Below are 21831 nucleotides of genomic sequence, written 5' to 3' on the forward strand. Positions count from 1 at the left end.
GGCTTGACTTACCTCCTTGCAGCTGAAGGATAAGTCAGGGAAGAGCACTTCAGCTAAGAAAATGAGAATAATGCCATCTAGAAGTTGCTACATAAATAATCATAGTCCTAGAGAAATGCAGCAGCCTCCTATTCTTCCTAACCTAAACAGGAAGCTTGACTGAGAATTTTCCACATCTCTGATTAAGCATGGGTTCTACCTAAGGTATATTTAGATGTGTTTCTGGTCTTTAGTGACCAAATCTCTTTCCTCAAGGTGCCCAAATTGCTGTCTGTTCTTTGTCCAGAAGAATCACCAGTCCATTCATCAGCCCAGATTGTCAACAAACACTTGGTAAGTGCTAGCATGAGCAGGGCAGGTGTAGGACACTTTCTGGGAGCATTGAGACTTGTCCTTAAGAATATAGATTGAGGGCTCAGCAGCAGAGCGCTTACCTAGCACGTGTGAGGCCCTGGGTTCTATCCTCAGCACCACATAAAAATAAATAAATAAAATAAAGATATTGTGTCCAACTAAAATAAATAAATATTAAAAAAAAAAAAAAGAATCTAGATTGAGACTCTTGAACCCTGAACCTCTTTAGTCTGAGGGAAATACCATCTAAGTTCTAGCAATAAAATCTTACTCAAGAAGTCTTCCTGGAGCTGATTGCAGTGGCACATGCCTATAATCCCAGTGGCTGAGGCAGAAGGATCTCAAGTTCAAAGCCAGCCTCAGCAAAAGCAAGGCACTGAGCAACTCAATGAGACCCTGTCTCTAAATAAAATACAAAATAGGCTGGAGATGTGGCTCAGTGGTTGAGTGCCCTTGAGTTCAATCCCCAGTACCCCCTCCCAACAAAAAAAAAGAAATCTTCCTGGGCTGGGTGCAGTGGTGCACACCTATAATCCCAGCTGCTCAGGAGGCTGAGGCAGGAATTCAAAGCCAACCTCAGCAAATTAGCAAGACCCTGTCTAAAAAAAAAAAACAGGGCTGGGTTGTGGCTAAGAGTGCTTGCCTTGTACATGTGATGCACTAGGTTCGATCCTGAGCACCACATAAAAAAAAAAATGAATAAATAAAAGGTATTGTGTCCATTTACAACTAAAAAACAGTTAAAAAAATTTTTTTTAAATGGGGGTGGGCTGGAGACTTGACTCAGATTTAAAAAAAAAAAAAAAAGACTTCCTGGGCCAGCCTGGTGGCTCAGCATGTAATCCCAGCAACTTGGGAGGCTAAAGCAGGAAAATCACAAGTTTTAGGCCCCAAGAAACTTAGTGAGATCCTGTATCAAAATAAAAAGTAAAAAGGGCTGGAGATGTAGCTCAGTGGTAAAGTGCCCCTAGACTCAATCTCCAGTACCAAAAAATAATAATAATTCTTGGAAGGTACTTAAAATCTCTTGTCTCTCTTCTTATCCTGACCTGAGTGCACTCTTCAAGAGAGCACATCTGTGCACACAAATACATGAGTATGTGCGTATGTGTCCATTTTGTTTTGTTTTCTTTTCTTGGCAAGGGAGAGCCCATGCTTCAATGTAGGTTTGAGTTGGTCTCAGAGGGGTTGTGGGAATTTTTAGCCCTGAGAAACACTGATGTTGGTTGCTTTTATTGAACTGTCTCTATGAAAGATCACATTAGACTCCAACTCAAGTGATCTGGGAATGATTTATAATTGGTTGGACAGATGGACAATGTTTTCTATCTGCCTTTTGCAGGTTGGAGTTGACAGCCTCATCGGACCAGATACACAGGTTGGAGAGAAGTCATCTATTAAGCGCTCAGTTGTTGGTTCATCCTGTCTCATAAGAGATAGAGTGAATATTACCAATTGCCTTCTCATGAACTCAGTCACTGTGGAAGAAGGGTAAGTTTCTTCTTGTACCCACTTGAGATAAGGCTCTTTGTACCCTGGAAGGCTTAGAGGGCCAGTCCACCAATCCAACCCAAGAAAGAGTTCACCTTGGGAAGGAAGAGAAAAGGAAAAAGAAGAAAGATGGAGTAGCACCTATTTCCTTTGAGGCTTTGGGTTTGCCTCATCAATGACATGATCTCTGAAAGCATTTCCAATACCCTCATACTTATGATAGTTGTAACTCTGGAAAAGCTGCCTCTGGAAAAAAAACTCTGGAAAAGGACAACTCCATTACAAGTCCTTCTCTTGTATTGGTATCATGCTTGATAAGGGTAACCACCATAGTGAGCCACTGACATCGTTGAGATGACCCTGCATCCTCAGAGTAACCTTCTCTTACTCAGTGTCCCAGAACAAACCTGAAGAAGGCAGAAGCCTAGGCAGAGTGGATACATAAGCACACTCTGCTTTTGAGGCCAGCTTCTCTACAAGTTGTAGAGAATCGTTGTCATTTGGAAACACTAGAGTGATCTAAAATTGTAATTTATGAATAGCTTGGACATAGAGTTAGAAGACTTGAATGATATTTAATGAGATTCTTCTGTGTGATCTCAGGGAGGTTTTGTATATAAAATGCAAGTGTAGGTTATATAAAAAGGAGGGATATTTCAAGATAAATGGTTTTGAAACATTTTCTCAAGATAAATCTTTGCAAAGCCAGGCATGATTCTGCATACCTATAATCCCAGAAACTCATGAGGCTAAGGCAAAAGGATCACAAGTTCCAAGACCCTGCCTCAAAATAATGTTGGGGGTGGGGTGGGGGTAATAATAATGTTGTTGGTTTTTGTTTGTTGTTTTTTGTGGGGCAGCGCTGGGGATCAAACCCAGGGCCTTATGCATGCCAAGTGACTACATCTCAATGGTAGAATACCCCCCTGGAAGTCACTCAAACAAAAAAAAACCCAATAACAAACAAACAAAATCTAACACAGAAACTCAATATTTAAAAACAGTTACAGTGGGCATGATGGCATATACTTGTAATCCAGAAATTCTGAGGCTGAGGCAGAAGGATCACAAGTTCAAGGCCAGCCTTGAAAACTTACAGAGACCCTGTCTCAGAATAAAAAATAGAAAGGGCTGGGTATATACCTCAGTGGTAAAGTATCCCTGGGTTCAAACTCAGTACCAAAAAAAAAAAAAAGTAGAAGAAAAGGCTGGGAGTGATGGCACACAACCGTAATCCCAGCAGCTCAGGAGGCTGAGACAGGAGGATCACAAGTTCAAGGCCAGCCTTGGCAATTTAGTAAGATCCTATCTCAAAATCAAATAAAAAGAGGGCTGAGAATGTAACTCAGTGATAGAGTACTTGCCTAGCATGCATGAAGGTTTAGTCTCCAGTACCATAAAAAATAAAATTAATTAAATAAAAAGAGCTGGGGATGTAGCTGAGAGGTAGAATGTTACCTCATTCTAATCCCAGTACTTCAAAAATTATTTATTTTTTTAAATGTATAATGGGTTTATGGATTTACACAACTCCATTACAAGTCCAAAAAGAAGAATTAAAGTAGTGTTCTCTCACTTATTTTCCTGTCTTCATTTTTCTCTTCCCAATACCACCATTGCTCTTCTGGATTAGAAGAGCATAAATTTTGGAGTCAGACTGACACTGAATCCTGGGTCTGTCTGGCCCTTGTTAGCCATTTATAGAATTGACCTTTCCTCTTTGTTCCATCTTCTCATTATAAAATGGAGTAAAACTAAACTATCTCATAGGTTTATTGGGAGTACTAAAGGAGATAATAAGTATAAATCACTTAGAACAATATTTGCACATAGGCACACAGAATGATAGTTGACTTTTATATATATAAAATTACTTTATCTTCACAAAGGTGGCATTCCTAAGGTGATACACCACTAATAATTTCAGCAGCTCAGGGAGATTGAGGCAGGAGGATTGCAAATTCAAAGCCAGCCTCAAAGCCAGCCTCAGCAACTTAGCAAGGCCATCTCAAAATAAAAAATAAAATGGGCTGAGGATATGACTCAGTGGTAAAGCACTTCTCGGTTCAATTCCCAGTACCAAAAGAAAAAAAAGGAAAGGAATATATCAGATCTTGTCTCTATGCCATTAAAAAAAAATTGAAGTCTCCTTTTTTTTTTTTTTTTTTTTTTTTTTTAAATACTGGAGATTGAACCCAGGGGCACTTTACCACTGAACTGCATTCCCCAGTCCTTTTTATTTTTCATTTTGAGACAGATTCTTCCTACATTGCTGATGATCTCACTAAATTACTAACTTGCAATCCTCCTGCTTCAGTCTCCCAAGTCCCTAGAATTATAGACATGTGGCTCCACATCCAGCTTTTCACTCATTATCTTTGGAATAAAATTGAAACTTAGTGGTTTCTCATGATCTGTCTCCAACAATGAGTCCTGGGATGTCAGAGTGACATGAGGCCTTAGAAGTCATCTAGCTCAACTCCTTCATTTTCACAGTCAAATAAATTGTGGCATTCCAGGCTTTTTTCTCATCTCACCTGTTACTCCATGTCCTATTCCATACTCCCACATGAGACTGACAGACACTATCATTCTTTTGGAAACTGAAACCTCACTTACCTTTATCCATTTGATCACCTAGTTCCACTGCAACTCATGAGGCTTTGTAGCTTATGCTATCTCATCTTGCCTCAGACCTTCCAAGAAAGACAATGCTGTAACTTTCCCCCATTTGCTCTAATTAATACTCTCCTCCAACCCTCTTATGGGCAGGCAAACAAAGGAGCAGTTCTCTGGCACCATGTGAAAGATCAGTGTTAGTATCTTAATTGATGTGTAGAAACTTGGTGAGGAAACTCATGGCTCCCTAAGAAACTACTGCTTATGTGAGAGAAATTGAGAGGAAAAGCCTAACAGATCGCAGAGTCAGTTGCTGTTAAAGGACACATAATCTTAGATGATCTAGTAAGGCTTTTAGCTGGGGAAATAATAAGAGGTTCAGACAGCTGCTGCTGCTTCTTTTCCAAATAAAAACATTGATGTAAAGCTATAGGCAGCCCACACCAGCTTAATGAGTAGAAAGGCCAGTGGAAATTACACAATCCTGCAAATTAGCTCCTAGTGATAAGATCAGACATCCTACATCCTTTATAAAATTTTTCCCATTTTGGGGGTGTCATTTAGTCTTAATTAACTTTTGGTAAACTTGAGGAAGGTAATTAAATTGCAGTCATGTGAATCTTGATTACCCTGTTGCCATTATGTCTGGACTGAGTGTCAGATTAGGAGCATAAATTTGTCCAGAAAGAATTTCTCATATTCTTGGTGTGCTTGTCTCTACCAGTGGTTGTGGGCTGCTGAGCTTTCTGGACAGTGGGCTGGATATCTGCCCAATGTCCTCAGGGCTTGAGAGATACTAATAGGACCTCCTTGGGGAGGGTGTGAGACTACACAGAGAAAGTTCCTATCTTTTTATTTTCTACCACATATATATGTTTGTTTTAGTTGGTGGTGGACACAATATCTTTATTTTATTTATTTATATGTAATGCTGAAGATCAAACCCAGGACTTCACACCTGCTAGACAAGAACTGTACCCCTGAGCCACAACCCCAGCCCTTCTGCCACTTTTATCACAGCTGATGCTTGGGAATCAAAAATCTAGTGAAAATTTAGTCAAGGCTTGAATGTCAGTCCTGTATTCTGTCTGCATCTTTAGTCCCCTGATCCTAAGCAACAAACTCTTTTTCCTCCTAGTCCAAGGCAAATGCAACAATCTAGGATAGCACCTCCATGTGCAAGCAGGCAAGGAATCAGATTTTCACCTAGGTTTTCCATGCTTTCTGAAGTTAGCAAGTGCAGATTCTCAGAGCCAAAGATAATACTGCTTTTCATTGCTACCCTTAGCCTGCCCTTCAAGTACACTTGACTGACTGCCCCATCCACTGGATTCCTTATTTTACATTTCTCTCTATTCTTTTTTTTTTTTTTTTTTTTTTAGTTATAGATGGACACGTGATTTTATTTATTTATTTATTTATTTTTGTGGTGCCAAGGATTAAACCCAGTGCCTCAATATGCTAGGTGAGTGCTCTACCGCTGAGCCACAACCCCAGCCCCATTCCCTCTATTCTTAAAACTCTGCCTGAATTGCCTCCCTTTAGAGATCTTTACCTGCAGAAATTCTACCCCTCTTTTAAAATACAGTACATTTTCCAACTCTTGAATTATCCTTCTAGCCTTCTCAAAATGTCCCAGCCAGAAATTATTTCCCCCACCTCTATGTTCCCTGTTCACCCAAAACACTTTCAATGCTCATGTGACAATGGGACACTTATTGCATCTTTATTTTCTCTTTAATCAGACTATAAATTCCTCAAATAGGAAAACACTTTTTAGGTCTGGGGCTGTAGCTCAATGGTAGAATCCTTTACCTAGCCTGTGCATGGCCCTGGGTTCAGTTTCCAACACAGGAAACAGGATCACATTGAGTTGCCCAGGGTGGCCTCAACTTTCTAATCCTCCTGCCTCAGCCTCCCAAGTCACTGGGATTACAGGTGTGTACCACCATGCCCAGCTAATACTGCATTTTTTATATACCTTGGAAGTATTTACTAAACAACAAATGGGGATCCCTGGTTTTTAACTCCCCTACCATATTGGCTAAATATTTGTCAAGAGATCCCTGTCAGGGTTGGGGTTATAACTTAGTGGTAGAGCACTTGCCTAGTATTTTCAATCCCCAATGCTGGAAGGGGAAAAAAGAAAAAGAAAAAAAAAGTTAAAGAGAGATCCCTGTTTACTTCTTGAAAAAAAGAAGGAATTTTCGTCTATTATTAAAACTGGATAACTGTCACATATTCATACACAGGCTAAAGAATATCTACCAAATACAATGAAATTTAGATAAAATCCAAAAAGCAAGATTCAGTGAGTATAAAGAATGGGAATATGCTGGGTATGGTGGCACATGTCTATAATCCTAGCAATTCGGGAAGCTGAGGCAGGAGATTCAAAGCCAGCCTTAGCAACTTAGCGAGGACCTAAGTAACTCAACAAGATCTTCTCTCTAAATAAAATATAAAGGGGGCTGGGGCTGGGGCTCAGTGGTAGCACACTTGCCTGGCAGGTGTGAGGTACAAAGTTTGATTCTCAGCACCACATGTAAATAAATAAAATAAGGGTCTATCAACAATGGAAAAAAATATATATATATGAGTCTGGGGGTGCTGGGGTTGTGGCTCAGCAATATAGCGGTCACCTAGTATGTGCAAGGCACTGGGTTCAATCCTCAGCACTACAAAATAATAAATAAATAAAATAAAGGTATTGTGTCCAACTACAACTTAAAAAAAAAAAATTAAAAAGGCAGTGGGGGTGGCCGCTGAGAGGTGGCTCTGTGGTTAAGCCTCTCTGGGTTCAATCCCCAGTACCAAAAAAGAAGAAGAATGGAAACATGGGTGAAGTAAAGGAGAATGGCCAGCATTCTTTTGGCAAAATATCAAGGCATACAGAACTGAAAGGAAAAACTATTCAAGTGCACAGAAGGAAGAAAATCTGGTATACCTTTTCTGTGGCAACATTTAGGGCCAGAAGACAATGAAACAACATTTAGAGAATTTAGAGGGATAAGAGTTGCAATCTAAGAATCCTAAAACATCAGAAATATTCCAAGGTGCAGAAGATGTGGCACCTGTGAACTTTTTGCAAAACTGCTTGCAAACAATATAGCCTAGTAAGAAGTGAAGCTTATTAATAAACTATTAACAAATTGGTAGTTTGAGTTATAAAATTTAATATGTAGGAGGGGTAAACAACAACATAGAGGTTGTGGTGTAGATCAGGAGTAGAGCACTTTCCTAGCATGTGAGAAGCCTAGGTTTGATCCCCAGCAACACAATAAAAAGAAAAAATATTAAAAGAATTTTGGGACTGGAGATGTAGCTCAGTGGAAGTTCTAAGTTCAATCCTCAGCAGCAAAAAAAAAAAAAAGGGAGAGAGGGGCTTGGGATTGTAGCTCAGTGGTAAAGTGCTTGCCTAGCATGTGTGAGGCACTACGTTTGATTCTCAGTTTTGCGTATAAATAAATGAATAAAATAAAGGTTCATTAACATCTGAAAAAATACAGGTCCATCAATAACTAAAAATATATTTTTTTAAAACTATCCACCCATGTTTCTTCATTTATACTCTTGAAAACACTAGATTATGCTAACATGAGGAAGGTACCCTGGATTTAAAGGGCTCCTAAAGGTTTTGATTCTTTTCCTACCTTTGAACCATTTACACTAAACCCATCATCTTAGATGGAGAACTCCACAACTTAATTCCCTAAGGTTTTTACATGTTTGCTTTGATTTTCCCCAAACCTCTCTTTTACTTAGTCTCTGCTCAGGGAATATAAGGGCTAAGATTTCTTAGGAAGATGACATTTTTTATCACCAAACCTCTGTGTAGGGAAGCACATAGAACTAAAAGGAGAAAATTTTTCACCTGCTCACTGGAGCCAGTACATTTTGATCAAAGGACCCAAGAGCAAAAATGACCAGCAGCAGGGAAAAGATGAGCTATTTCTTCAAGTTTTATATCTCATTGCATGAATTAGCCTGCATAAATCTCACAAATATGATGTTGAAGAGGGAAAAGCAAGTTGCAGATGAACACACAGAGAATGACAGCAGTCTCAGTGCTATAATGCTGACATTATGATAGCATTGTAAAGTATGCAAAACAATACTATATGTTGTCTACTAATATATGTGGTAAAAATGCTTGGGAACATAAACAGCACAAGTAGTGATTACCTCTTAGGGGAGGGAAGGAAAACACAAAGAGGAACACAACAGGTTGTATTATTTATTTCTTAAGTACATAGGTATTCTTTGTACTTGAAATATTTCATTAAAAGCAATATATGCTTCATCTAGAGGGACAGCTGGACCAGGACCCCTTGAGCTAAGGTTAATAGGCTCCCAGGCACCTGTCAGATATGGGCAACTCAGCCATAATCTTTGGGCCAAAGTGGCAAGTTGTTTTAAAGCAGAACTTAATCACCTAAGTGACCTAGAAAAGTTTCATGTAGCTCCAATTCCATATTCTTTTCTTCCTCCAGGATTATAAGTAGGTTTAGAAAATCTGCTAACTAACCCCCAGAGAAGGAAAAAACCTGCTTATCATCAGAGTTACTGAGAACTTTCCTGGCTCCTTGCCAAATACTACCTAGTCAATAGCTGAGGCAGGAACCCGTGACAATGGAGAGTCACTCACCATGTATAGGTTTGGATATATGTTTAACCTCCGTGAGCCTCAGTTTTCTCTAAAAGAATAAATAAATATTATCCTGCAAGTTTGCTAAAAGGACTAAGCTACAAAATGAATATGAAGTGCTATATGCAATTCCTGAGACGTACTAGACACTATATATAGTATATGTAACTTCTCTTTCCTTGGAATGAACTGAAGAAAAGTCCTATCTTTTATCTCAATCCAAAAAAGGATTGAGAATTTGGAAGTTCCCTTTCTTCCCCAGTTGGGGTTTCTCCATGTGGTATGCCATAAAATGGTATACTGTGATATGCCTGGCCAGGCAGAGATCTTTTTTTGTTGTTGCTTAGAAGAGGTCTCACTAAATTATCCAAGCTGACCTCTAACTCACAATCATCTTGCCTCAGTTGCCTGAGTTTCTAGAATTACAAGTATGTACCACTATGCTAACAGGGATCTCGCTATAAACCTCTATGTTTTTTCTCATGGTCTCTTCTTCTTCACTAATGCATTACAGTTTTCGGGATAACTTCCCAAGGCCTGCAATTTTAATTAAAATTTGATCCCACCTGCCAGGTAGGACCCAGCTACTCAAGAGGCTGAGGCAGGAAGATTGAAAGTTCTAATTCAGCCTAGGCAACTTAGCAAGACCCTATCTCAAAAAATTAAAAGGACCTGAGATATAGCTCAGTGGTAAAGCACCCCCTGGGTTCAATCCTTAGTATTAAAATAACATTTTTAAAAAATGATCCCACTAAGGAGAATTGAGGACCAAATCTCCATTAGTCTTAGTCATCACTAGACAACCTCTTAGAGAATATAGCTAGGCATTAGAGCAGAGTTCTTAGTGCCAAGCTGAAAGTTAAAACTTAGTTGCAAAAACTACAGTTCTGACACTGGGACCAGTGCTATAGAAACTCACCTTCCCTCTTAAATACTGAGCAGAAGAGTCCTTGCTGTGCATTGGCAGCCTAGAAAGGGCTTGGTTGATTTAGCCCTAATCTGTCCATCCCCTCTAGCATGAGCAGACACACACAAATAAAATCTTTGATCTTTGGACTAAGATTGTAGCTCAGTGGTACAACCTCATGTTTAGTAAGGCCCTAAGTTTGATCCCCAGCACCAGAAAAAAATAAATTCCTTGATCTAGAGTTCCTTTCTGGACAGAGGGAAAGATATGCTGTGTTAATTTTCCCAAAGTACCTCAGCCTGGCTAATGGATGGGTGATCACTAGGAAACCAAGAGAAGAGCTTCACTCATGTAAACTGTTCTTAGGTGTTCATCTCAAAGCCTCCAATAGATCCACTGACCTGGAGTCTCAGGAGAAACTCCAGCTTCCCATCAACCAATCCACTTTTCCCTATCACATTACAGACTCTACAGTGGTTTATACATCTCAGGAAGAGTTAATGCATAAACTAGATGAGATAAGCAATTTGTGAGGTTCCCAAAAACCCCAATCAGATCTGCTAAACATAAGGAAAACCAGACTGTCCATTGCTATGGAAATCTGACCTCAGTCATTCTAGCCTCATCCTTCCAGAAAAGGTTCCTTTTTTTTTTGGGGGGGGGGGTCCTGGGGATTTACTCCCAGGGCACTTAACCACTTGCAGTCCTCCTGTCTCAGCCTCCCAGGTTATTGGGATTACAGGTGAGTGCCACCATGCCTGGCTAAGAGGTTCCCACTTAAACCCTAAATTTCAGTATAGCTATTTACTAGTCTTTAATTATGACTGCTTGAGTTTCTGTTTGTTGTTTCTTGCCTGCTGACAGTTTACTTCTTGTCTGGCTCCAGAACATGCATCTTTAGGCTCTTTTACTACTGCTAACACCTTGGAAAAAGAAATGAGACTTTTCAGTGATAAACTAGTAACTAGTTGCAAGCTAGCTCTGTCCCAGGAGCCTCCATCCAAGGCTTTCTTATTTCCTTATTACCCTATTTGGGAGAATTTTCCTGAAGAAGCAGGAACCTCCCTAACTGCTGACAAGATTGCTTTGAGAAGTTAGGCAAGTTAGAAAGTTAAGAGTCTGGAATACCAGAAAGTGCTAGAATTCCTTTTTGCATAAAAGTTTCGGCATTTGGGAAGAATCTTTTTTATTAGCCCGTGTATCAATGTTTTCAGTCTTTGGAATGTCCTCTTTCCTATTTCCCATGCCTCCACTAGGTTTTTTAAGGATTTTTCCTTAGTTGGTTTGGTTCATTTTTGTTTACATTGTACTTACACCTTCCTATACTCCTTTTCCCCTCCAACTGCCCACTTTTGCCTCTTCACATTTCTGACTCAGAGATACTCAGAGTTGGGGCAGAGGTTTTTCTGCAGAGCCATCTTAACCTCAGTCTGACCTAATCTTCTTTTATTATTTTCTCCTCTTAGTTTCTTTGTATTGCATTATGACTAAATGTTTGGATCCTAGAGTCAGGCAGACTTGGATTAGAATCTGTCACTTAGCAGTTATGTAGTTTTGGGTAAATGGTTTATCTTCTCTAAATTTGTTACCTCCTCTGCAAAATATGTTTGCTATTTTAACTACATCAGAGATAAAAATGGTATACCCAGAATCATCTAGGAAGGTTTTTTTCCAATTAAATACACAAGGTTCCTATCCAAGACCTACTAAAATGGTTGATGGGAACTCAAAACATAGAGTATGGTTTCATTTGTTATTTTTTACACAGCCCAGGTGATTTTTCAGATGAAATGACTGGATTTGTAAAGAAATTACTCTAATATACATTGAGTATTTATTTAGCACAATCCTTGGCATAGAGTAGAAATGCAGTAAACATCAGTGATGATTTTTCAAAAGGACCTTTTCTCCCACCTACCAATCTTCAGGAGCTAGGAAGCTGCTTTTAAAATATATTCAAATGCTAAGAACCACTACTACTCTAGAGAATGTACTTTAGGATTTGGAATAATCTTTTATGAAATGAAAGCTGGTTTCTAAAATATCCTTTTTGGGACAGGAGGTGTAGCTCAGTGGTAGAGTGTTTGCCTAGCATGTATGCTGCCCTGGGTTAATCCCTCAGCACTGCCCCCCCCAAAAAAAAAAAGATAGATAGATCTTTACACACACACACACACATACACACATACATACATACATACCATACACACATACACAAACATATATATACATCATTTTCAAATTGTTAAACTTTGACAGTTGCTGGGATTATAGATATACGGTACCATGCTCAGCCTGACCTAGTTTTTAATTAAGGCAGGTAGTCCATTAATTTCATTTCTGAGAATTTATCTTATAAATAAGCTCATATATGTTTGTGGCTGTACTACCAAAACATTGAAAGGATATCAATATATATATTTTTTATAAAAAGATATATCTTTTTTTTTTCTTCCTGAATGGTGAGAGCTGTGGGTAATCCATTGTTTTCCTAATTAATCCCCTAGGAAGATCCATGATTTTTAAATCTCAAGTGAAATTTGTCATATATTCTTAGCTAAGAAGCAGGAGTGATAGGTCAGCCCAAGAACCAGCCTCACCTTCTACCTGCAGATTGAAGGGGGAAGAGAATTTGGATGCTATTTAAACCCTAAAGTCTGGGGTACTCTAAAAAACTGAAATGAAAATATCTGTTCTTTTTAGGCCTTGGAGAAAGATCATTATGCGCATATTCTAATTCTAGAATTCTCTAAAGCCAAATTCTCCCTTAGTCAGCCATTCTGTCTTCCAGTGATAACTTGACGCATGTAACCATTAACAGAACTGGCTTTGGGAGGATCCTGAACCTCCAGTGGTAAGGATGGTGATGAGAGTCCTGGGCACTCTAACTTGGCTTTTGTGTTACAGAAGCAACATCCAGGGCAGCGTCATCTGCAATAATGCCGTGATCGAGAAGGGAGCAGACATCAAGGACTGTTTGATTGGAAGTGGCCAAAGGATTGAAGCCAAAGGTAAACCAAACCCAAGCTGCAATCACAGATGTGTTCTTTTCTTTGCTTTTTTTTTTTTTTTTTTTTTTTTTTTTTTAGAATTTTTTTTTTAATATTTATTTGTTAGTTTTCGGTGGACACAACATCTTTGTTTGTATGTGGTGCTGAGGATCGAACCGGGGCCGCACGCATGCCAGGCAAGCACACAACCGCTTGAGCCACATCCCCAGCCCTTTTTTTTTTTTTTTTTTTTTTTTTTTCAGTGCTAGGGATCAAACCCAAGACCTTGTGCATGCTAGGCAAGCTCTGTGCCACCACCACTGATGCCATTTTTTAACACTAGCAGAAATAATACAAAGTGGAGAAGATGTGGGAAACAAGCTCATACACTACAGATGGGAATATAAATTTAAAAATCCATCTTTGGAGAGCAATTTACATTGTTTTCAAATTGTTAAACTTTGACTTAATTCTGTTTCTAAGAATTTATCTTAAAAAAAAAAAAAAAAGAATTTATCTTATAAATAAGCTCATATATGTTTGTGGCTGTACTACCAAAACATTGAAAGGATATCAAGGGGCTGGGATTGTGTTCGGTGGTGGAGTGCTTGCTTAGCATGCATGAGGCACTGGGTTCGATCCTCAGCACCACATAAATGTAAAATAAAGATATTGTGTCCACCGAAAACTAAAAAATAAATATTAAAAAAAAAAAAAGAAAGAAAGAAAGGATATCAATAAATCCAATGGCCAGATTAGCACCAGTACTTTACAATGGCTTTTGGACATGAAACTGGGCCAGTAATGCAGCAAAGACTCCGAAACTACATAGCTCTGGCCAACTGAAGTCCATGAATGCATCATCTGACCTGGTACAGGGTTTTGTTTGTTTGTTTGTTGTTTGGGGCAGGAGTTGAGGGACAGGTACTAGGGATTGAACCTAGAGGCAGTGGTACTCTACCAATAAGCTACATCCCCAGCCCTTCTTTATTTTTATTTTGAGACTGAGTCCAGTTAAGTTTCCAAGTTTGGCCTCAAACTTGCAATCCTCCTGCCTCACACTCCCAGATTGCTGGGATTACAGGTACACGGTACCATACTCAACCTGACCTAGTTTTTGATTAAGGGAGGTAGTCCCTACATTCCTGGCATGGGAGAGAGTTTGCAAAATACAACACTTGAAAGCCATTCTCAACCAATTAGAGGAAATACTGTAAATTGTGCTGTTGGCTTGCTCTGCTCTACAGAAAGACTGATAGTACCTCAGAGACATACAAAAACCAGGTGGGGCTGGGGATGTGGCTCAAGTGGTAGCGCGCTCACCTGGCATGCATGAGGCACTGGGTTCAATTCTCAGCACCATGTAAAAATAAAATAAAGATATTGTGTCCACCTAAAACTAAAAATAAATATTAAAAAAAAAAACAGGTGGTCAGGAAAAATTTCAGTTGTCTTTAATTTGTTTAATTTGGCTGGATTTGTTCCTGTCTGTGTGTGTGTGTGTGTGTGTGTGTGTGTGTGTGTGTGTGTGTAGAGTGCCAGGAATAGAATTCAGGGCCTCCCAAATGCTAGGCAAGCACTCTACCACAGAGTTACACCTCCATCCCTGACTGAATGTTTTTAACAAAAAGTTGACAAAACTCAAAATCAATTTTAAAAAAGGCAGATTGCTTTGGGAATTATTCCTAAACCTAAAGTAGGGTAAGATAGTGGGGTTGCTGAAGAAATAAATTCCACAAATTCTGTAGAATTCACCTCATTTTCCTTTTCTCCAGTGAACATGCCATCTTTTATTTTAAAGATAAGGTCTTGCTTAGTTGCCCAGAGTGGTTCTAAACTTTTATGTTCACATGATCCTCCTGCCTCAGGCTCCTGAGTACTAGGACTGCAGGCATACATCACAGCACCTGGCTTCCTCTTCCATTTTTTAAAGTTACATGTCTCCCTTTTGGGCTTGAGAATCCAAAAAACTTGTGATCCCAACTACTCGGGAAACTATTTGAGGATTTGAGGATTGCAAATTGGAGGCCAACCTGGGCAAAGTCCTGAGACCCTATCTCAAATTTTTAAAAAGGGCTACAAATGTGTCTCAGAAATAGAGAGCTTCTGGTTCAGTCCTCAATATTGAAAAAAGCAAATTCCTAGCCAGTGCAACACTCAAGAACTATTACTATCGCTGGTTATAGTGGTACATGCTTATAATCCCAGAGACTAGGGAAGAAGAGGCAGAAGGATCACAAACAAATTCAAAACTAGCCTCAGCAAGACCCTCAAAATAAATATAAAAGGGACTGGAAATCAAGCTGTGGTTGTAGCTTCATGGTAGAGCGCTTGCTTAGCATATGTGAGACCCTGAGTTCAATTCTCAGCACCATATATAAATAAATAAAATAAAGGTCCATTGACAACTAAAAAACATTTTTTAAAAAAAGGGGGGAGCCAGGCACAGTGGCACATGCCTGTAATCCCAGCAGCTCAAGAGGCTGAGATAGGAGGATCACAAGTTCAAAGCCAGTCTCAGCAATGGCGAGGTGCTAAGCAACTCAGTGAGACCCTGTCTCTAAATAAAATACAAAAATAGGGCTGAGTGATCCAGTGCCTCTGAGTTCTATCTCCAGTACCCACCCCCCCAAAAAAAGTACTGTTACTATGGATGACCTTGACAAAACTATCTACTCAGATCCTCACCAACAAAGAGCTTCAAAGTTCCCAATTTCCTCATATAGAGGAATTACAGGAAAAAGTGTTCATCCTAAGAGGTAATACTGTCCCCTTTCCAAATTCTTTAACACAGTCATTATATCCGTAGCAATTTTTTACACCAAAAATGTGACTCTCGGGGCTGGGGATGTGGCTCAAGAGGTAGTGCGCTCGCCTGGCATGCCTGTGGCCCAGGTTCGATCCTCAGCACCACATACAAACAAAGATGTTGTGTCCGCCAATAACTAAAAAATAAATATTAAAATTCCCTCCCCCTCCCTCCCTCCCTCTCCCTCTCTCTCTCTCTCTCTCTCTCTCTCTCTCTCATTAAAAAAAAAATGTGACTCTCATAACCCAGATGTAGGCTTTGCTGCCACTTCTTAGCACTACTAAGAGAACAAATCCCACCCCCACTTTTGAATAACTTCATGCATGCCAAGCACATACTCCACCACTGAGCTACTTCCCCAGTCCACAGGCCTTCTTATAACAACTCTGGCTTTTCTCACCCGATCCCGATCATAATACTCTCAGTGATTATCTCTCAAAAAATCCTATCAACTCAAGCAGTAGATGGCCACAACCAACAGTTAAAACCTGGAAGGTAGCCCAGTGTAGTGGCACATGCCTATAATCCTAGCAAAATGGGAGGCTGAGGCAGGAGGATCACAAGTTCAAGGCCAGTCTCAGCAACTTAGTAAAGCCATCTAAAAATAAAAGGGCTGAGGATGTGGCTCAGAGGTAAAATACTTCTGGGTTCAATCCCAAGCACCGCCCCCCGACCAAAAAAAGAAAAAACTTGGAAGACTAATTGGATGCCTCATCTGAGTCTCTTCTGTCAATGATGGAACTTGGATCACTACATTATTAATCATATAATCAGTCCTTCAGCCATGAAAGCAGACCTTATTGTAGATCAAGGTCTTGATATATACATGACATAAGCCAAGTCTTCCTGGCTAGCAAAAATCCTTCCTAGTTTCCTATCAGTGCAGCTTTTCATTTGCGATATATTATTCCTTTCTATCCCATTGATTTTTTCCCCCCAATTTACCATCCTTCCTTTTAGTGTTCCTTGGGGGATTTTTCTCAACCTAATTCCAGCCTAGAGCTTTACCACTGTATTTACTAAAGCCTGCTTCCAACCCTGTCCAAGCAGAACTAGATCTGCAGGTTTCCTTCAACTTATACTATGAAATTACATCTACCCCAAGCATTCTAGATACATTCTCCCCTGAATCCCAGTAAGCAAGAACCTATATGACACCCAGACCAAGAATAGGCCAGAGGAAAGAGGGGAGAGTAGGAAGGGGGGCCCTTAGAGTATGGCAGAGAAGAAAAGGTTGTCTGCCCCAGCCAGGCACCTCTGGTCTAAAGCACTGAGGTCCAAGAAAAGTGTGAATTGAGACTGAAACTATCTTCACAACAGTCCATTGTCTCTGGCCAATAGGAAGACTGGATGAAGGAAGAGCTAGATGTGAGTGTATGTGAGGTGATGAGTCTGACTTATAGAAGAACAAAGTGTAAAAGGAGCTTTGAGAGGTACCCTAGGAAACTAGTCAAAGAAGCATTTTCTTTTTCTCTTTTTGTTTATACGTGGACACAATATTTTGTTTATTTTTATGTGGTGCTAAGGATTAAACCCAGTGCCTCACATGGGTAAGGCAAGTGCTCTGCCGCTGAGCCACAACCCTAGCCCGAAGAAGCATTTTCTTTGTTCTTTTTTGTTTAGTCTTTCCTTGGATGTGGAGCCTGACAGTTACTCAGTAGCCCTAAAGAATTTAGCAATTAAGTACTAACTGGGCCTCCTTCCCATCTTTATGAATAAAAGGAAGCAGATGGCTATGAAAGATTAAAAGGAACATCTTCTAGAGAAGGTGTACACAAACCCAGTATTCTGATGAGTTTTTTGTTTTTGTTTTTAAGAGTATTGTAGTTACATATAGTAGTTGGGTTCATTTTGACAAAACCTTACGCATGTGGAATTTGATTTCAATCTCCATTCCCCCATCCTTTCCCTTTTCTCCTCTCTCCTCCTAGTCTCCTTCCTCTACTCTACTGATCTTTTCACTCATTCACTTATTTTATTTATTTGTTTATTTTTGGTACCAGGGATTGAACCCAGGGGGGCTTAACTACTAAGCCACATCCCAGCCTTTATAATTTTTTTATTTTGAGGCAGGGCCTTGTCAAGTTGTTGAGACTAGCCTCAAACTTGTGATCCTCCTGCCTCAATCTCCCAAGTCACTGGTATTACAGGTTTGCACCAACATTCCCAGCTAACTCACTGATTTTTTTCAACAGCTCTCTTCAGAAGATGTTATTACAGTAGCCCCCTTTACCTACAGCTTTGCTTTCCATAGTTTCAGTTATCTGCAACCAACCATAGGCCAAAAATATTAAATGGAAAACAGAAATAAATAATTCATAATTTTTAAGGGACTGGGGTTGTGGCTTAGTGGTATAGCACTCGCCTAGCACGTGCGAAGCACCACATAAAGATAAATAAATAAAGGTATTATGTCCAACTACAACTAAAAAATAAATATTAAAAAAAAAGTTTTAAATTGCATTCTGTTCTGAGTAGCATGATGAAATCTCATGCTGTCCCACTCCATCCCACCCAGGATGAGAATCATCCCTTTGTCCAGCATATCTATGTTATAAATACTGCGTGCCTCCTCCATATGTAATAGCCATCTTGGTTATCAAATCCACTCTCAGGGTATTTCAGTGCTTGTTTTCAAGTTGTACTTGCCAAGTAGCCTAATGTTATGGCACAATGCCTGTGTCTTTCACCTCACTCATCCTATCATGTATGCATTGTGTCATCTCATATCATCTTAGGAAAAATGGTGAATACAGTAAAATAAGATATTTTGAAACAGAGCTACATTCATATACCTTTATTATTATAATATGTTATTATAATAGTTCTATTTTATTAATTGTTAAATAATTTATTGTTAATTGTTAATTTACTGTGCCTAATTTTTAAATTAAACTTTATCCTGTGTATATACACATATATATAGGAAAAAACATATAAAGAATTTGGTGCTGTCTGTAATTTCAGGCATCCATGGAAGAATGAAGTATCTCATTTATCATTTTAGCCTCATTTCTTCTCTTTTCTTTCCTCTTATTTTCCCTATCCTCTGACAATACCACAGTATTTTGTGTTCCTCATTCTCACATTCCTATGTCTTTGCCTATGCAGTTCCAACAGCCTAGAATATCTTCCCTTTGACCACTGCCTGAAAAACCTTTGTTCATCCTTTAAGATCCAGTTCTAGGTCTCCTACTTATGCTTCCCAAAGGCAGGTATATAGTTAGTCCCATCCTTCTGTGTGGGAAGATGCTATCTCTTTCATAGCCCCTTTGGCATGTTGCAGTTCTAAGAGCTTCTCAAGAACAGAACCACAATCAAATGTTTGTGAACACAAAATTAGAAACAACTGGATTTAAAATGACATCTTCTGCTGCCAGTTCTCAGAAAAACCCTTTCCTTTTCTTTTGTAGCTAAACGAATGAACGAGGTGATCGTGGGGAATGACCAGCTAATGGAAATCTGAGTTCTGAGCAAGTCAAATTTCTTCCTTTTGGCCCCCAAAACTCCAGATGTTGGCTGGCCCACTTGTTTGACTTTGTATTTATTTCCTAATAAAGAAGGGCTTCCAAAGACATGCTGGAGAGTTGTGGAGCAGTCCTAGGCTCTGTGTCATGTTGTCTCCAGGTATTCACAGTGCGAGTTCACGGGTCATGTTTAAACACCATCTAGAGGAAGTGTGTGAACAGAATAGCTACAGTAGCCTAACTCTTGTACCAAAGTTATCAGACTAGGGGATCACCTGTCCAGTAAAAAAGCTCCTATTAGTGCAGCTTTCTGACTGGCCAACCCAGCCCAGTCCATAAAGCAACTTCCACCTAAAAAGAGATGGAACTACTTCAGTCTCTGACCCTAATCACTCTTTCTAGACCCATAGACCTAGTGGATGGCAGTACCTCCCCTGACCATCAGCCTAGGACTTACTGTCTTGCTTCAATACCTGCCACATAGATTCCCAGCATCTGCCACCACCCTGCTCACCCCCATTCATTCATTCCAACCCTCCCAGCCTCAACTATTGTCTCTTGGAGACTCTTAAAGCACGAAGGAGAGCAGACCTTGCTTAGACAGCCAGCCTATCCCCAGTGGTTGTCATTGAGGCAGAAGCATGGACATCCATGATATGAGAGCCAAGCCAGATCCCTTTCCACCTCCCATTGATGAGGTCTGCTTAGCCTGGTAAGGAAGAGCCTGTAACTAATATCGTGGTTTGAAATTCTCCCTGCCTGATCTCCAGCTGCACTTCTTTATGTCCTAATTATATAGACATTCCTGCCTCAGATAATGAAGAAATGTGATTTCTATATTCATAGCCCTCTGGATTCCAAGCCACACTTCTGTCAGCCACTCCTGCTCCCAAACATAAGTACACTCTGCTCTTGTCTCTCCCTGCACCCCTTTTACAACCTGCAGGTGTTTGGTGGAAGATAAAAGTGGCTCCTCGGGTGATATTTCACCTCCTAGAATTATCAAAGTAAAGGTTTCTCTTGATGTTCTCACTGTGGGTGGCAGTAATTATAAAGAATGGTTTGAAATACTGGTTTCTACATTACTTAAAAAAATCTCAAGGCTCTCAAGTTCACTTGAGTAATCTTGCCTGGTCTTAGTGTTGTTTCTCATTGAACTTGTGAGAGACTAAACCAGCATTCCTACCCTGGGGGAGCTCCACCTCCATCAGCCTTCTTGGGAGCTCCAGAGCTGCACATTCCTCTCCCTGGTTAAGACAGGGTTCCTGAAAGATTGCCCTAATCAGACAGGAGCTAAAATGGCCTAGCAGAAGTGGCTAAAACCAGTAGGACTAAGGGAGATAACGGGATAAAGAGCTGTTGTGGTGCCCAAAATGGTCACTTTTGGAACTGAAATGAAATTTGTTGGCCCTGATGGTGCTGAAGACAGAGTCCTGGACTGGGTGGAAGAAGACTTGGCCTTTGTAATGTTTTTGATTTTAGCTACATCACTGCCTTTCTTTTGACCCTGAGTTTCCCCATCTGTAAAAGGAGAGATGTGCAATGGGACGGCCCTTCCCATTCTCAGTTTTGTCTCCTTTCTCGGATCTTTCTGACTATTAGGGTCTGGGAAGCCCAAGAGGTCAGAAAACTTCTCCTTGATCACAGAAAGGGGGTGGAGCTGGATAGGTTTGGAGGAAGAGTAGGGTAGAAGAACTGTCCCAGAGCCCTGCTTTGCCCCTTTCTGTCCTTCCCCACTGATCCCTTTGAACCCCTGACAGGGAGGTAGACAACACCTTTCCCCTGCCTTCCTATTGCACAATTCCATCAAGTAGTCCCTGCACCAAGGAAATAAGGGCACTGGAGCAGAGAAGGTGAGAGTTCCCAGAGGAAGGCCTCACCGAGTCTGAGTCCCAGTTGGGAGCAGCCCCCAACTCAGGACACTGACATTCCCTGACAACTCCAGGATGCTTTGATTTTTCTTCTTTTTGCTCTACTTGTCTACTGCAGACAGGGATTTTTGTTTCCTTTTGGAAGCAGCTACAGAGAGGTTGTGTCTGTAATATAGGGAGCAACTGAATATTCACTGGCTGGCCAGCCAGGCAGGTAGAAGAGTTGATAGGGTCTACCCTACCTCTCCCAGCGATGCTTGATGAAGGGAGTGGAGGAAAAAAGGATCAAGGGGGCCTTCAGTACTCAGGGAGTACTCTGAAGAGGTGCTGAGAAACAGTCCTGAGAACTTGCCAACAGACAAAATGTGTGGCTACTACTGCAGGAACTCTCTCCCCCTTAATACCTCATCCCTGCCTGCTGGCAAGAGCTCCCTGAGTCTATAAGGAGACTGATGCAGCTATTGCTCTCCAGATTTTTTTCGAAGGCCAGAGCTGAACTTCCCAGTCCTTCAATGCATCCCCATCCCTTCAATGCATCCCAGGTAGAGAGGAAGGCCTATTGTGTTTAGCATAGCCCCAAGATCAATCTAGGGACCTGCATAGCTTAATTTAGAGGCTGTTTCTATTTTAGGACAGTTACAGGGTATACTTTATTTGTCCATAGCCATCATCTTC

The 21831-nt window shown here is 40.3% G+C and overlaps 1 protein-coding gene across 5 annotated transcripts in view; it reads left to right on the plus strand.

Annotated features, from left to right (window-relative positions):
* The window catches only part of Eif2b3 (eukaryotic translation initiation factor 2B subunit gamma), a 105625-nt gene extending 86230 nt beyond the window's left edge, over positions 1-19395 (plus strand). For all 5 annotated transcript variants that reach the window (XM_076860563.1, XM_076860562.1, XM_076860565.1 and 2 more), the window contains 4 exons: positions 256-333; positions 1697-1845; positions 12927-13030; positions 19232-19395. In XM_076860563.1, coding sequence (XP_076716678.1) covers positions 256-333; positions 1697-1845; positions 12927-13030; positions 19232-19284 — 384 coding nt within the window. In that variant the 3' untranslated portion in view covers positions 19285-19395. The remainder of the gene's footprint in view (positions 1-255; positions 334-1696; positions 1846-12926; positions 13031-19231) is intronic.
* The last annotated feature ends 2436 nt before the right edge of the window (positions 19396-21831 follow it).

This window comes from Callospermophilus lateralis, chromosome 7, assembly GCF_048772815.1.
Source record: "Callospermophilus lateralis isolate mCalLat2 chromosome 7, mCalLat2.hap1, whole genome shotgun sequence".
Lineage (NCBI taxonomy): Eukaryota > Metazoa > Chordata > Mammalia > Rodentia > Sciuridae > Callospermophilus > Callospermophilus lateralis.